The 14,883-nt window shown below is 32.6% G+C and overlaps 1 protein-coding gene across 3 annotated transcripts in view; it reads right to left on the reverse strand.

Moving 5' to 3' along the window:
* The window catches only part of mys (position-specific antigen beta subunit myospheroid), a 78,015-nt gene that overhangs the window by 25,427 nt on the left and 37,705 nt on the right, over window positions 1-14,883 (reverse strand). Inside the window, exon 5 of one of the 3 annotated variants that reach the window (XM_072532249.1) lies at window positions 12,922-13,006. The exons of the other annotated variants lie outside the window; for them this stretch is intronic. Coding sequence (XP_072388350.1) covers window positions 12,922-13,006 — 85 coding nt within the window. The remainder of the gene's footprint in view (window positions 1-12,921; window positions 13,007-14,883) is intronic. 3 annotated transcript variants of the gene reach the window in all.

Below are 14,883 nucleotides of genomic sequence, written 5' to 3' on the forward strand. Positions count from 1 at the left end.
AATGCTTTTATTAGTGCCGTTAAATTTTTTAAATATTGCGCTTTAGTGTCGGACGAAAACGCGTTTTAAGGAATCGCAAAGCTGTTTGATGATTGTGCTGCTAAATGATATCAAGGTGTTAAGATACTATATCTACATGGAACGAACTTGTTCGGCTTTTAAGAATTACATTTGGTCGGAAAAATCAGTATATCGTGTTTATTGCGAACTATTTGCAGAAGAACAATATAGAAAAACAACAGATGACGTTTTCTTTTGTAAACGTAGAGCCATAATTGCACAATTAGAACCAGGTTCGTAATCGGTTCAATTAGAGCTGTTGTACGGATTATTGCACAAAAATATTAGAGAAAAGATTTCGAGACAAGATTTCTCAAGAATCAGTCGCAACTTTTAACAATTTGCTTACAGAAGTACGGAAAGTTGATGATGTCTTTGACCAACCTAGTTTTAAGGAGAAGAAAGCCTCCCTGGATCGTGAATCGTATCAAAAACGGTCGCGTTGTAGTTATTGTCGTGTTCACGACAACGACTCAAGATCGAGCTGCACCTACGACTTCGACTTCGTAATTTCAGGTTCTTCGCGTACGGTTAGCGCTACCGTCGGGGCAACTACTTCTAAATCACCGCACAATAGCTAAAACAACCCTTTAACTTGTTACGGTTGTGGTAAACCAGATTTCAGCAGAGCAAACTCTCCAGTGTGTAGCCATACTGATGGATCCTTTTAGACTTTTCTTCCGAAGATACATTTATTTCACTTCAACCTAGACCGGTTTTAAGCATCAACTTAGGTCACGAAGGTCAAGGTTTAATCGATACGGGTGCCAAACAAAGTGTATCGACAATAACTTTATACAACCTTTTGGAAAATAAAGGTCAAACATTTAAGTCAGAACAAATTTCTGTAAAATTTGCTGATTGTATTAGTAGAAACGAACGAGTTTTGACAACGTTAGTTGATGTACGAGTAAGAGATAAAATGGTGCCTACTAAGTTTATAGTTTTTCCTAATGCACCTAACAAAACTCTTGGTATAGATTTTTTTCCAATGCATAAATAGCTTTAGATTTGCATAATACAGAATCACAGTTTATAAATGAAAGCACACGACAGCATTTATTGTTTGAAGCCAAGTGTACAGAACCTACTGAAATTTAATGCTATGAAAATTTAAGACAGGATGAAGGAACGATGATAGCTGAATATGTACGAGCTCGACTTGATGACTTTTTAGAAAGTAAAAAGAATACCTTCAGATTGGAGGGGGGGGGGGAGAGCCTACAACCTATGCAGAGCATCGCATTAAAACTGGAAATAGCGCACCAATCGCACTGCCACCATACCGAATATCGCCTGCATAGAAGGAAGTGCTTAAAACCGAGTTAGATAAACTGAATCATCGAAGAATGGGCCGAGCCGGTTGTATTTAGTGCCGAAAAAAGACAGAGGTACGAGACTTTGAGTAGATTATCCACGTTTAAGCGCTGTGACTACTAATGACTTTTATCCGTTGGGATAATCAGGTTAATGTCACGGAAGCTGAAAGTGATAAAACTGCGTTTTTGTCACCGTTTGGGATTTACCGGTACTTATGGACGCCTTTTGAACTAAAAAGAGCTCCAATGAACTTTCAAGTCTCAGGGACCGTTTGCGCCATGGTTTTAGTAACTTAAATAGCAAAAAGTGCGTGTTTGATCGCGAAAAAGTGAAATATAAACATCCCAGTACATTCAAAGAAGAAGATTTAGTATGGGCCAAAACAACCGCTCCCAGTAAAAGGTCGAAAGGTCAGACAGCTAAATTCTCCCCGAAGAGATATGGACCCTATAGAATCAAGCGAGTGGCATCCCCTATGAGTTACGAGCTTTGTGGAGTGGACACCCCTACTGCTTTTGGTGTGTTCCACGTATCCACTCTTACACACGCTAACCTCAATTATGTTCAAGCTCCCACCCCTGTAGTGACAACACGAAGAAGAGGACGCCCCGGGAAGAAACCTGCATCTTCTGCTGACCTTCTCTAATGAGTCCGATGCCAGGGGGGAGACTGTAACAAATCATAATCACTATGGTGACGCCTATGGGGGTATGAGAAATGAACGAGCTATGTGCATCAGTAGATGTCAAGTGGTCTAATGTATTTATGTGATCCAAGAAGTGTTTTGTTATCTGATACACAAACTTAGATAAAATAGATGCAGTATTTGTTAGTTGGTTTTTAAGAGAGTTCAGTTTTAACCTTCAATAAAAAAAACACACATATTTATCCATGAATATAAATTTCTTGTAGCAAAAACCCTAAAAATCGCTGAGAAAAAGTAAATTTATGCTATAGTGTATTTATAATAGACGAGACGGTAATGGCTGTCTTATCCGGGAAAAGGTTAAAGAAACCAATGTACTTAACATTTTACATCTCTCGTGTTAGTATATTACTAGTAGGAGGAAAAAATTGATTCATGTTGCTCTTCATAGTTCTCGTTGGAAACATCATTTGAGAAAATTGATTAAAATCGTTGAAAATTTAAAGTTTTCTCTTGTGAATTACATGATTATAAGAATATAATAATCTTATGATCGTAAATCGTTTTTTTTTCTCTCCTTTTTTTCTGCTAATTGTGATTTACACTGGAATTAAAGTATTATTTCTAAAACTAAATTTTTATAACTTTATTATAATCTCATACTCCATATTATTGATTTACGTAAAATATTACGGATAAAAATATTTCTTTCTAAAATTAGAAACTTTGAGTAAAAACACTATTTTCCTGGTGACGTTTCTTTGCCAAGTTTTCCTATAACCGAACGAAATTTGCGAATGTTTATAGTTTTAGACATTAAGTATAGGGTTTCCCATGTTACTACACGATATACAAAGTGATCCATTAATTGGACAAATAAATATTCTTTGTATAACTGGATTTCTTGACTAAAAATGTCAGAAGTACTCGACTTATCCTAGTGACCTAAATTAAAGAACATACAGAACATCTAAAATTGTTTCCAAAACTTATAAATGGAAGAAGATCGATATGAAGGAGAAGACATTCCTGATTAAAACTCTGTAGCAATTGTTCAATACCGCAATTAAAATAAATGCAATTTAAGTAAGTAGTATAAAAAATGAAACTGCAATAGAAAATATGTAATGCATTCCAAGCACAGCTGGCATTTATTATCAAAAATTTAAAAAATTCTTATATAAAGTTTTTCAATAAAATTAGCTAAAAGAAAAAATGTATTAAGAAACATCTCAGAAAATTGATGGTTAATTTATGTCTTTTATTAATGGATCACCCCATATATTAAAGGCAATAGCGTAAATATTTAAAATACGATCAACAGAGAGAATAGCCTTACCATAAAAGATTATATATATATATATATATATATATATATATATATATATATATATATATATATATATATATATATATATATATATATATATATATATATATATATACATATATATATATTAGACCAATAAAGGTTTACCAACCTGTAGGTCAAGTTTGAGATTCATTTATATACTATCCCGTGTACACTGTGAATGTTAGATGTAATAGGTGCGTCTTTACAATTCCCAAATCAACATAACAAATACGATATTACAGTCTTAATTAATTAATGCAAATACACCAACAATCTACGACATAAATATCAGTCATCTTTGATAGATCTTCTACTGCCTATGTATAAGAATTTATTTTACCATGCCGTTACGAAATTACTGAAAATTATTCACACAATTTCAAACATCCCATATTGCCGCATGCCGACAAAGATATGTTCAGATTATATGGTCCTTTAGTCTTAATTTTAAAAAATAATATGTAAAAACCTACTTTGCTATGTAAAGAATGCTATAGTATGCTAAATCCTATTTGTTGTGTATTGTGTTATGACTAGAATTTGAGTATATTGCTCCTGAAACAGTTGTGCTAAATACAAGAAAAAAATTAGAAAGAAAAAAGACTATTATTGACCACTATTTTTGAACCTGTTATCCTGGATATCTCAGAAGCTATCATATATACGATAGAAAAATATACATATAAAATTATTTATAAATAAAATTCAAGCATGTATTCAAACACTTTTTTGAAAATTTCCTTATAGAATATCGGAAAACTGTAAAAGGGTTTCTGAAAATTTACTGTAACTTGAAGATATCTACAAAACATGATAGAATATATTGTAAAAATAACCTTTTGGGAATTTCCTCGTGGGAAATCGGAAACTATATGGAGTTTTTGAAAATTTGGTGTATAAAAATCGAAGGTACCTACCAAACATGATAAAATATTGTAAATATTGTAAAAATAATCTTTTGATAATTTAATGATAAAAAAAATTTTGAAAATTTGCTGTGTAAAATTTTAAGATATCTACAAAATATGATAGAAAATATTGTAAACATTGTAAAAATAAACTGTTGGGAATTTTCTTATGGAAAATCGGAAAACTGTTTCCAGTTTCTGGAGCGATATATAAATATTGAAGGTATCTACAAAACATTTTAAAATATTTTAACGATTGTAAAAATAACCTTTTTAAAATTTTTCTAATGCAAAATTGGAAAACTGTTTAAGGGTTTCTGAAAATTTGCTGTGTAAAGTTGAAGATATCTACAAAACATGACAGAAAATATTCTAAACATTGTAAAATAATCTTTTGGGAATCTCCTCATGGAAAATTGGAAAACTGTTTAAAACCTTTCAGAAAAACTGTTTAAGAGAAACAGAAAACTTTCTGAAAACTTGCTGTGTAAAATTGGAAGATACCTGAAGAATAATAATTACATTTATCACATAGTAGATTTAGGGAGAGTATACAGAGAGGAAGAAAAATAATTTGACAAGCAATAAATAACAGAACATTCAACTGCAAACAACTTTACTTATCAGTTCTATCTTTCCTACGAATAGACAAACATTAATAAACTGAAGAAGCAGTTGAAAAGTTGGTGTGTAAAATTAGAAGATATCTACAAAATATGAGAGAAAATATTGTAGAAATTTTAGGAATAAACTTTTGGAAATTTCCTCATGAAAAATCGAAGAACTGTTTGGGATTTTCTAAAAATTTGCCTTATAAAAATTGCAAGATATCTACAAAGCATGATAAAAATATTGAAAACATTGTAACATAATAGAAAATATTGATCATGTTGTAAAAATATCATTTTGATAATTTCCTCTCGGAAAATGGGAAAACTGCTTAAGGATTTCTGAAATTTTGCTGTGTAAAGTTGAAGATATCTACAAAACATGACAGAAAATATTCTAAACATTGTTAAATAATCTTTCGGGAATCTCCTCATGGAAAATCGGAAAACTGTTTAAAAAAAACCTTTCAGAAAAACTGTTTAGAGAAACAGAAACCTTTCTGAAAACTTGTTGTGTAAAATTGGAAGATACCTGAAGAATAATAATTACATTTATCTCATAGTAGAATTAGGAAGACTATACAGAGAGGAAAAAAAATAATTTCACAAGCAACAAATGACAGAAAATTTAACTGCAAACAACTTTACTTATATCCGTTCTATCTTTCCTATGAATAGACGAACATTAATAAACTGAAGAAGCAGTAGGTTCTTATTAAACGCATAATTAATATTAATAATTTAAATAACATAAATCTGAACACATCTTTCAAATAACAACCACTTGAATGCGTTACTGATTGTAGAAAGAAAAGGAACACTTTGATATATACCATGTACCTAAGAAAACAAACTAAATAGTAATTAATTATGTCACAATCACAAGTGATCAAGCAAATTATGACAGCTGACAGTATAAATAGTAATAACAGGCAACTAAGTCATTAAACAATCTTATATTTGTCGTTTATAGGTTATGTATAAAGAACTTCCCATAGTTTTAAAATCAACCCCTAGTTCTTATATTTGATTAAAATCTATTAAATTCATTCAATGCATAATGTTGTAATTAATACCCTTTTTATGTAATAACCAAGTATCAAATAGGTCACAACAATCTAAATTTTATAATTATTTAAAGAACCACGTGAGTTGTATTATTTTTTAAACAGTCAAAACTATGATTTAACTTCACGTCGAATAAGATTTCCTCCAAAAAATGTACAAATTACAAAGATGTATTACATAAATACTATGTCATAAACAGATCACCAACAACACAAAAAAGGGAATTTATGACACTGTCAATGACATACGTGGCAGACAACTGGAAAATAAATAGATGAAACAATTTTCATGAGAAAAATCTGTATATTACCGAGAGATGCCATGAGATTCACGTGAGAAGTGAAGAGATAAAATTAAGGATAGCAGTGAAACCAGATATATTGCGCTATATAGAAGAACAACTTCCAATGGAAAGGAAAAGAAGAAGTGGACCACGAAGATCATGTAGGAGTGAAGTAAACGAGGCCCTGTGAAAGACGGGATCCCAGGAAAGAAGAACGGGAAAGTAGACGAGTAGATGCAATAACTGGAAGAAGGAAGGCAGCAACAGACTTCTACAAATATATGTTCTGAAAAAGGAACAACGATATACAAACTTTATAACGATATACAAACTGCAGAAGTATATAACAATGTTGGAAATAATATTATGAGAGGTTTCAAGGTAAGTATCAACGAAAGTGATTATGATTTGCATGAAAAATTGGTGAAATGGATTTGTTTGCTAAAAGTATGTTTATAAGAATGTGAAAGCTGCAAACATATTAGTCTCCCATCCTTCATATTTAGGAAAATGGAGAGAAAGAAATAATTGACGTTTTGGTAGTTGATAACTAAGATTGATTAATAAATAATTTCAACATGGCTCACGTATTTTTTACATTTGTAAGTCTCCATGTTGAAGGCAAAGAGGTGTCGTCAATTCTTTTATTGAGACAATTAGAGCGTGTTTAGATTACAATCGCTTATCACATAGCTCTTGATCCGATTCTATACAATAAAAATTATCCGAGAATCCATTAAGATCCAAAGACGTCCTAATTTTCTCAATAAAATATGACGACATTGGTTGTTATTTAGATGTGAAACCTTAGTAATGACACAAAGAGGTATAAAATGAAGATTTAAAGACATTATCGAGAAAGTAAAAGAATAGAAAATAAAATCAGAACAACAACTAAACAATAACTAAATTACATACAGCAAGGAAAAATAAATAAATTTTTTATGCAACAAGCAAGAAATGCCAAAACACTGGAATGAAGAAAAAGTAAGTCATATGGCTGTATGGCCCCCACTCCCTCTTATAGGAATGAATATTCACATCTCAGATACTTATGTTATCATAAGGATTGAGCTCTGAGTGAACTTTCTCCATGTTAGTCAGCAGTAGGTTGAGTGTCTACTACGAATTTCCTAATCAATTTGGACGTTGCAAGCAGCACAGATTTTGCGTGGTCACTTAGATAGTCACCAAGTTTGATGTTCTCAGGATGCACCCAGGAAGGATGTTTTAGGATGACACCACTAATAGAGCATTATACCTCAACACTTTCTACGTTCGATTGTCTAATTATTTGTATGTAGTGTTGCAAGCAACACTTAGAGATCGAAAAAGAAACAAACGGATACGAGAAAAACTAACGTGAGCGACAGAAGAAACTAGATAGTGCGAGAACAAGTGATAAAACTTAAACGGAAATCCACAGATCAACATTGGACAAAATGATGAGACAGAAAAAGCAAAAAATAGGTTAGCTTTCATGGGAATACAAAAGAGTAAGAGGAAAATTTTCTGTGGGGTCTTAAGAATAAATTTGGAACAAGATGTACTGGAGAGAATTTTACTGTACAATCTAACTTTAGTCTGACAGTTATCTAGTTTTATATACATCCTATATCTAGATTTTCAAATAGAAACACTACAATTTTTTTTCCTATTTGTTACTTAGTTATATCTGCACAAAAATCTACTGTTCCCAAAAATCTAAACGCTAAGCATTACATTATTTAAAAAAAAACATTGTATGATACAAATAAGTCAGGCACAAAACAATGACTTAGCTGAGAGAGGTTTTGTGAAAGTACATACCGATAAATTGTACATGATAGAAGAAGGATTAGGACCGGGTAATGTAGTGTAACTCTGATATGTAAATCTTCCAAAAATATGAGTATATATAATAAACGAAAAACTAATTCATCTATTCACTTTCATATCACGACTGATAATCATTTGTAATGGCTCTCAAGATACTTTCAAAACACTGAAGGCAATTATTAGTTTGTCATAAATGCTGGTGGAAAACATACGGTAAAAATCGATACAAATAAAGGTCTATTGAAGTTGTTTTCTCGTCAATAAAAACCAAGAAACGTAATATTATCATGAACATTCTTCGTTCAAAACAAAGGTCAAACCAGTGGGAGAAGACGTTCTGAAACTGTAAGTGGCATCCCAATAGCTAACATGGATTTACCTTTTATGGCTTATTGTACATCTTCCACATATTCATAATACCGACTCCAGAATTCTGGAACCCTGTACCAGTTTGCCCAGGTCTAGTGAGTGGGTACCATATGTTTTTGGAGTCATTTGGTAGTATCTGAAAAGAATTTGCCAAAGGCAAACTAACGCCTCTCAGTTATGAAATATACGATTGGTAGTTTAAGTTCTCTGCAACACAGCCTCCATGAAACAGTCTCATTGTATATCCTGCCAGATGTCAACTGGCGTGTATTTAGTGAGGAAGCTTCTTATGGCTGATTTCTGCTTGTTTTCTGTAGAACTTTAGTCCTATTCGCGTTTGCCATATTATTATACATTGTGCTTGACCGGGAATACTTTCTCAGAGATACGATAGCTAGTAAAAGTTGATACATATAGCCGCCGCTGTAGCAACCAACAGCTGCATCGAGATAGCCATTTGCTAAAACGAAACAGTCTGTGAAAAGTTATCGCCTACTATAAGCATATAAATGATTACAAGTAATTAATGATTATGACTGATTCTTCTATGGTGTAGACACACAGACGCACAGAATGCTGATAATAGTATGGACCGTTCACGTCAGCAATGACGAGGTTTTCATAAAAATAGTAACAGAAATGAGAGTAAAGGCAACTCAAAGAGCTATGTGAAGACAAATGCTGGGGATATTATTACGAGACGTAAAAAATGGATAGATAAAAAACAAAACCAAAACAACAGGCGCCATTGAAAACTCTCTACAACTAAAACAGACATGAGCTAGACATCACAAAAGATACGGACACTATATATTGCACAAATATCAAAACAAACAGAATACATTAATAGAGGTAAATAAGAGAGTCCTATATTCGTACTATAAATTGCAGATATATTTGATTTAATTTGTTAAGAGAAAGAACTACACGAAAATCTAAAAGGGCGTACAAAAAAACATAAAATGGCGAAAAAATAAAAATTCAAAAGTTAAGCGGAAAAACTAATTGGAACTTAAAAAACGATGAAATGTTTAAAATTAGGCCTTCAAAAATTTAACGTAAATGAAATTAAAGATCAAATGGAAATAAGTAAAAAAATACCGATAAAAGAAGTTTCCGATATGAAATTATTCAATTTTAGTAACAGCATACTTTTTTATCGTACTGCAGCCAATTGATTTATTGTACATTGTTTATGTTATAGTGTGTGTTGAGTAGCTGCCTTGTTAATAAGTAAAGTCGGCTATGTCTTTTCAAAGAATCGCTTGTTATATCTGTACAACTGCGGTACCTCAGGTGAGTACCACTCCGAAACAATCCAGATAAGTTACTTCGATTATTTGTTGGAAAAACACAATTTTTCTGTTTTTTTGATTTTAAATATTTTAAAAACATTGACTTCATATATTATTTATTTCGTTCCACTTTTTTCGTTCTGTATAAAACATTTTTTAAACGACCAGATTCCCTAACGAGCTAAACCGGTTGATTAGTCGGGACCACTTCCGGTTGAAAATGTTCACGTGAGATTTTGTTAACAGGACTCGGGCTACACTAGATCGGCCGATCACCGAATAGCAACAGACTACTCGATATGAATTTGGTAATGAGGTGGAGCCGTGGGCACGCCCCTTTGGTTTTGCCCCTAACTGGTTTCACAGCCAGCACAACTAAAAATCGGATCTTTAATAAAGGTCTAACGGTTAAGAGCTGGTATTTATTATGTAGAATCTAAAAAAGCAGACAACAGTGCTTGTTATAGTGGCTACATCCATTCTTCACAGAAATTTATATAGCCAAACTACGTGATCGTTGATCAACAGTGCGTCACTCCTATTGAAGCGAAGAATATATTGTCGGAAGTAAGATTTGAGTAGAATATTGAAAATAGAAATAAGTAATACTTCTCTTCGAGATATCGACAAGTTTTATCGTGGTTTCTATGCCATGAAACCTATAACTATGTCTACCCTAAGTCATTGTTCGGAAGTGGCATCTCCCATTCCTGGGATTTTAAGGAAACCGAATAATCGCCGGTATAAGCAAGTCTCTCTTGTTTCATGTGAACAGTTTCGTGTGGAAGAGCTAACAAGAGTAATAGCGCCCTTTTGACCTGGGGATAAGAAATTGAATCAACGGCATGAGGATGTAGAAGGAAAGGAGAAACTGTCATGGCTATCACTAATGACAATAAGACATCTGATCATGGATCAAGAATCTCAACTAGACCTTGGTGCCCCTCAGCTCGTCATCGGGATGACACGTCAAAGAGTACGAAAACACGGAAGATAGGTACCTGGAATGTTAACAATATCTATGAAGTTCTATGACGGATCTATGACGTTCCAGAATTCCAGGAATTGTATCGTACGCCTCCTGCAAGTCAATAAACACGAGGTGGGTTTCTTGATTTGTGCTTAATTTTTTTTCTATTAGTTGTTTGAGGCCGAAGATATTATCAGTACAGCTTCTTCCTGTTCGAAAACCGGATTGTTCTTCTTCCTCTTGGTCTTTGCATTCCTTCTCAATGCGGTCTCTAATTATTCGTCCATACCAACGGCTGAATGTACTAGTGACTGATATCCCTCTATAGTTTTCTATATCCCTCTTGACAAAAGAAGACTATGTAAAAATAAGAACGTAGATAGATACATAGGAGAAACAAATCATGCTGCTTTAATATGTGGACCTGAATATTTGGAGTAAGAAATGAAACTTCTAGAAAAAGCGTTCGAATAGAAGTCCAAGAGACATCACGCAATCTATTGCCCAAAAAGAGCCAACCGCAATGTCCACCAACAAGAACCAAACGATTTTTGTTACTTTTTGATGTTGGTGATCATCAAGGCTATCATGGTTTTGTTGACTGCTCTGCGAAACAGTTCCGCGCAGTTCATCCCAAAGCATTGTCGGAGGTTTTTTAATCACGAGATACGACGGCGGCCCGGCCCTCTCCTGCCAAATACTTTACCATGCGTAACGAGTTGAAGCATTCGAAGCATTTACCGCTTCTGTGGCTTGCGTTAGTGTCCAGGCTTCAACTCCATATGGAAGAATGGAAGAATGTAGCACCTCACTATCCGCATCTTGGTTCCCAAGCTGAGATCACTGCAGCACAGCAAGGATCTCAACTTGATAAATGCAAAATATCGCGTACGATTAACTTGATCGGAAAGAAAGAAAGAGAAATTCGGAAAGAAAGATCGGAAAGAAGCGGATTTACATCTGAAAAGGTTGTGGTTCTTACAAAAACTCTAGCCAGAAGAATCGAAAATGACAATAACGACTAAGACCAACCGAGAGATCCGCGAGGCGTACCGCGTCAAGTATCGCATATAAAGCAAAACCAAGATAGTGTGAGGGAAACGATACAAGGTCATATCTACATTCACCTCCGCCACTGCTTGTGAAACGTCAAGAACAAATAATTACCAACCTCGACCTAATCTCGACAAAAAAAAAATGACGATTTTAATTTTTCTTTGTGTATATATATATATATATATATATATATATATATATATATATATATATATACAGTATACTCCCTCTATAACGAACACGGTTATTACGAGGTTTCGCTTATAACGAGATACATTAGATGTCCCGTGAAATTTCTATTGAACTATAACCGTCTATAGCGAGGCAAATTTGGTTATAACGAGAGAAAATAAGATCCAAAAACGTGTTTTTTACGTTTTTGGTCGGGTCGTGGCTATAAATAAATACCTTTTCAAACAGCCCCTCAATAAACTTAACTGCAGCCCGCAATAAACTTCTTTACAATGAATAAATACAACTGTTTCACATCTTTAGAAAATATGATGGAATGATACTGGACCATTTAAAGCAGTTAAAAATAACAGAGTTCTTAAAATTGCAGAAGCAATAGTTTATGATATCCTTGAAAATACGCTTTATACATTATGTAGTTGGAAAAAAATATAAGTACAGATTTTTTGTTTTAAAGTATATCATTGATAATAAAAGTAAACAACTCTTTTATGTTTTAATATATTTCATTGACAATAAAAGTAAATAACTTTCTTTTCAAAAACGCCATTCAAACAATATTTATTAGCATCTTATATTGCTCCGAATGGCTTCACTATAGGAAGTTAATGGTTTAGAAAACTACAGATTCATATGTATGCACAGTATTATTATTGTCTGATATAACGAGATCGGCTTATAACGAGGTAATTAGTCTTCATTTCAGTTCTCGTTATAGAGGGAGTCTACTGTATATGTATATATATATATATATATATATATATATATATATATATATATATATATATATATATATATATATATATATTCTTTATTTGTCTTCGAATTTACAAGTTTTTATACATTTTTGTACAACAGACGTTTTGACAGGATTGCAAAACATCTACATCATAAAAATTACAGAAACTCAATTTATCTCCAACGACCTACAGATCAGAGTTACACTTCTGTACAAAACGATAGAGGAAACTTACTGAAAACAATTGCGTATTTTGATCGAGAGTCATATGGTGCCGAAATCCGTATGGAGCAACGCAAATGTCACAGGGGTGCCGTAACCTGGAGTAGCCAACAGAATACTTTTTAAATTAACGTTCACATCCCGCTATGCTCACGTACACCACAAGTAAAAGTCAACACAAGCCTAAATAAAACAATGTGTAGACAAAAGTAAAATCGTATTTCGAAACAATTATTAATTCAATATTTTATTTTAGTACAAAGTGTGTAAAATGGAATAAATTCGTCATGGAACCTAGTTTTGTTCAAGATTTTAGCATCAAAAAGAGGCGACAATATCAACTTTTAGAAAATAAGTACCAAAATTACACTAGTTATCCTCGTGAGCTTTTTTTAGGTTTCTTGGAAAAGAGAGTAAAAACTTATGGTTTCATAATTTGTCCCCAAGTAAGGGTTATTGTGTTTGCTATAAAAAAAATAACAAGAAATATGTATTATTAATAATATCAATAAGATTTTTTTACTTTCACCATCTGGAAACGATCATATGCAGTGTTAAAACCAATTTTTGAGAACGACGATCAATGTATTAGAAAATAGCTTGGAAGATTAAGAAAATAAAGAAGAATAGCATTAAATTCACCGAAAAAACTCATCATACTGTCAAAAATTATACAATATTATAAACAAACCAGATAATAAATTGAGAATATATAGACAGAAGTTGTTTACATTAGGAACGTTAAACAACAAGATTAAATATAAATACGGTATAATATTATAAACGTTACATTTTTATTTATTATCTTCCAATAATTATTTTATTCTTAATTACTTTAGTTCTGTTTTGTTTCATTATTTTTCTTAGAAAAATAGTTGGCGCCCAAATGTTCTTACAATATCCTGATTAATTGGTATTTTTCTATTTTGATTTCCTACTAACTCAGTTCAATTCTCCCTTTACTTTTCATATAACCATTGTATACGTCATGTCATTTTAACGTTGGTAAACTGTTGACACATGCCAGCTTGCCAGAGAAGCCTATCTCCGAATATTCGAATAAACAGAAAAGTAGAGTTCACTTTTGTAATGTTTTGTAAAATTTAACGGAGCTGCCACCGTGTTATGTTTTGTAGTTCTTTTTCTGGAACTCCCCATAACATTTATTCAAGGTGTAAAGGCACAAGACATTACAGTAGAAGCTACAAAGCCCGGTAGTTAGTATATACAGTGCTAGTCAAAAGTCCGTCCCGTCCCCCTCGTATCTTTTGAACAGTTTTACTTAATATAGGGAGGTAATAAACAGACGTAGGCTTCTTAACTAGTGATAACAAGTGACGTAATAGTGACAGATGACGTTACAGCGCCACTGTGACAGATAATTTTAAATAGGACCTTATGGCAAGTGATATCTCGTTTGAAAGATATTAAAAATACCTGTTCAGTCATAATAATTTTGTTTGAGTTTAAGCTCATTTTGATAAATAAATTAAATACTAAAATTGTAGTTTCGCATTTAATTAATAAATATTAAAACCTCCGCCTCTGGCTACTTGTCAAAAAGTTGACGTTTTTTAATTCTCTAATTGTTTTTACGTCAATGACAACTTTTTTGACAATTAACCAGAGCAAAACGTTAGAATATTTATTAATTAAATGCGAAACTACAATTATTTTAATATACCATTTCAATCATACTAATTTTGTTTGGATTTAAGATGATTTTGACGAATAAATTAAATAAATACTAAAATTCTAGTTTGGCATTTAATTAATAAAAATTCTAACGTTCGCCTTTGGTAATTTGTCAAAAGTTAACGTTTTTGTTTTTAGTTTGCAAAAGCGTTTATAGCTCAATATTTAGTTTCTGTTTCTGCTCAGTTTAGTCAATTCAAGTTTAGTTAAGTTGTTTTTAGTTAGTTGTTCTTCTAATCAACAATAAGTGATGACAAAAAATTGACAATTTCAGAAATGG

This window comes from Diabrotica undecimpunctata, chromosome 5, assembly GCF_040954645.1.
Source record: "Diabrotica undecimpunctata isolate CICGRU chromosome 5, icDiaUnde3, whole genome shotgun sequence".
NCBI classification, from domain to species: domain Eukaryota; kingdom Metazoa; phylum Arthropoda; class Insecta; order Coleoptera; family Chrysomelidae; genus Diabrotica; species Diabrotica undecimpunctata.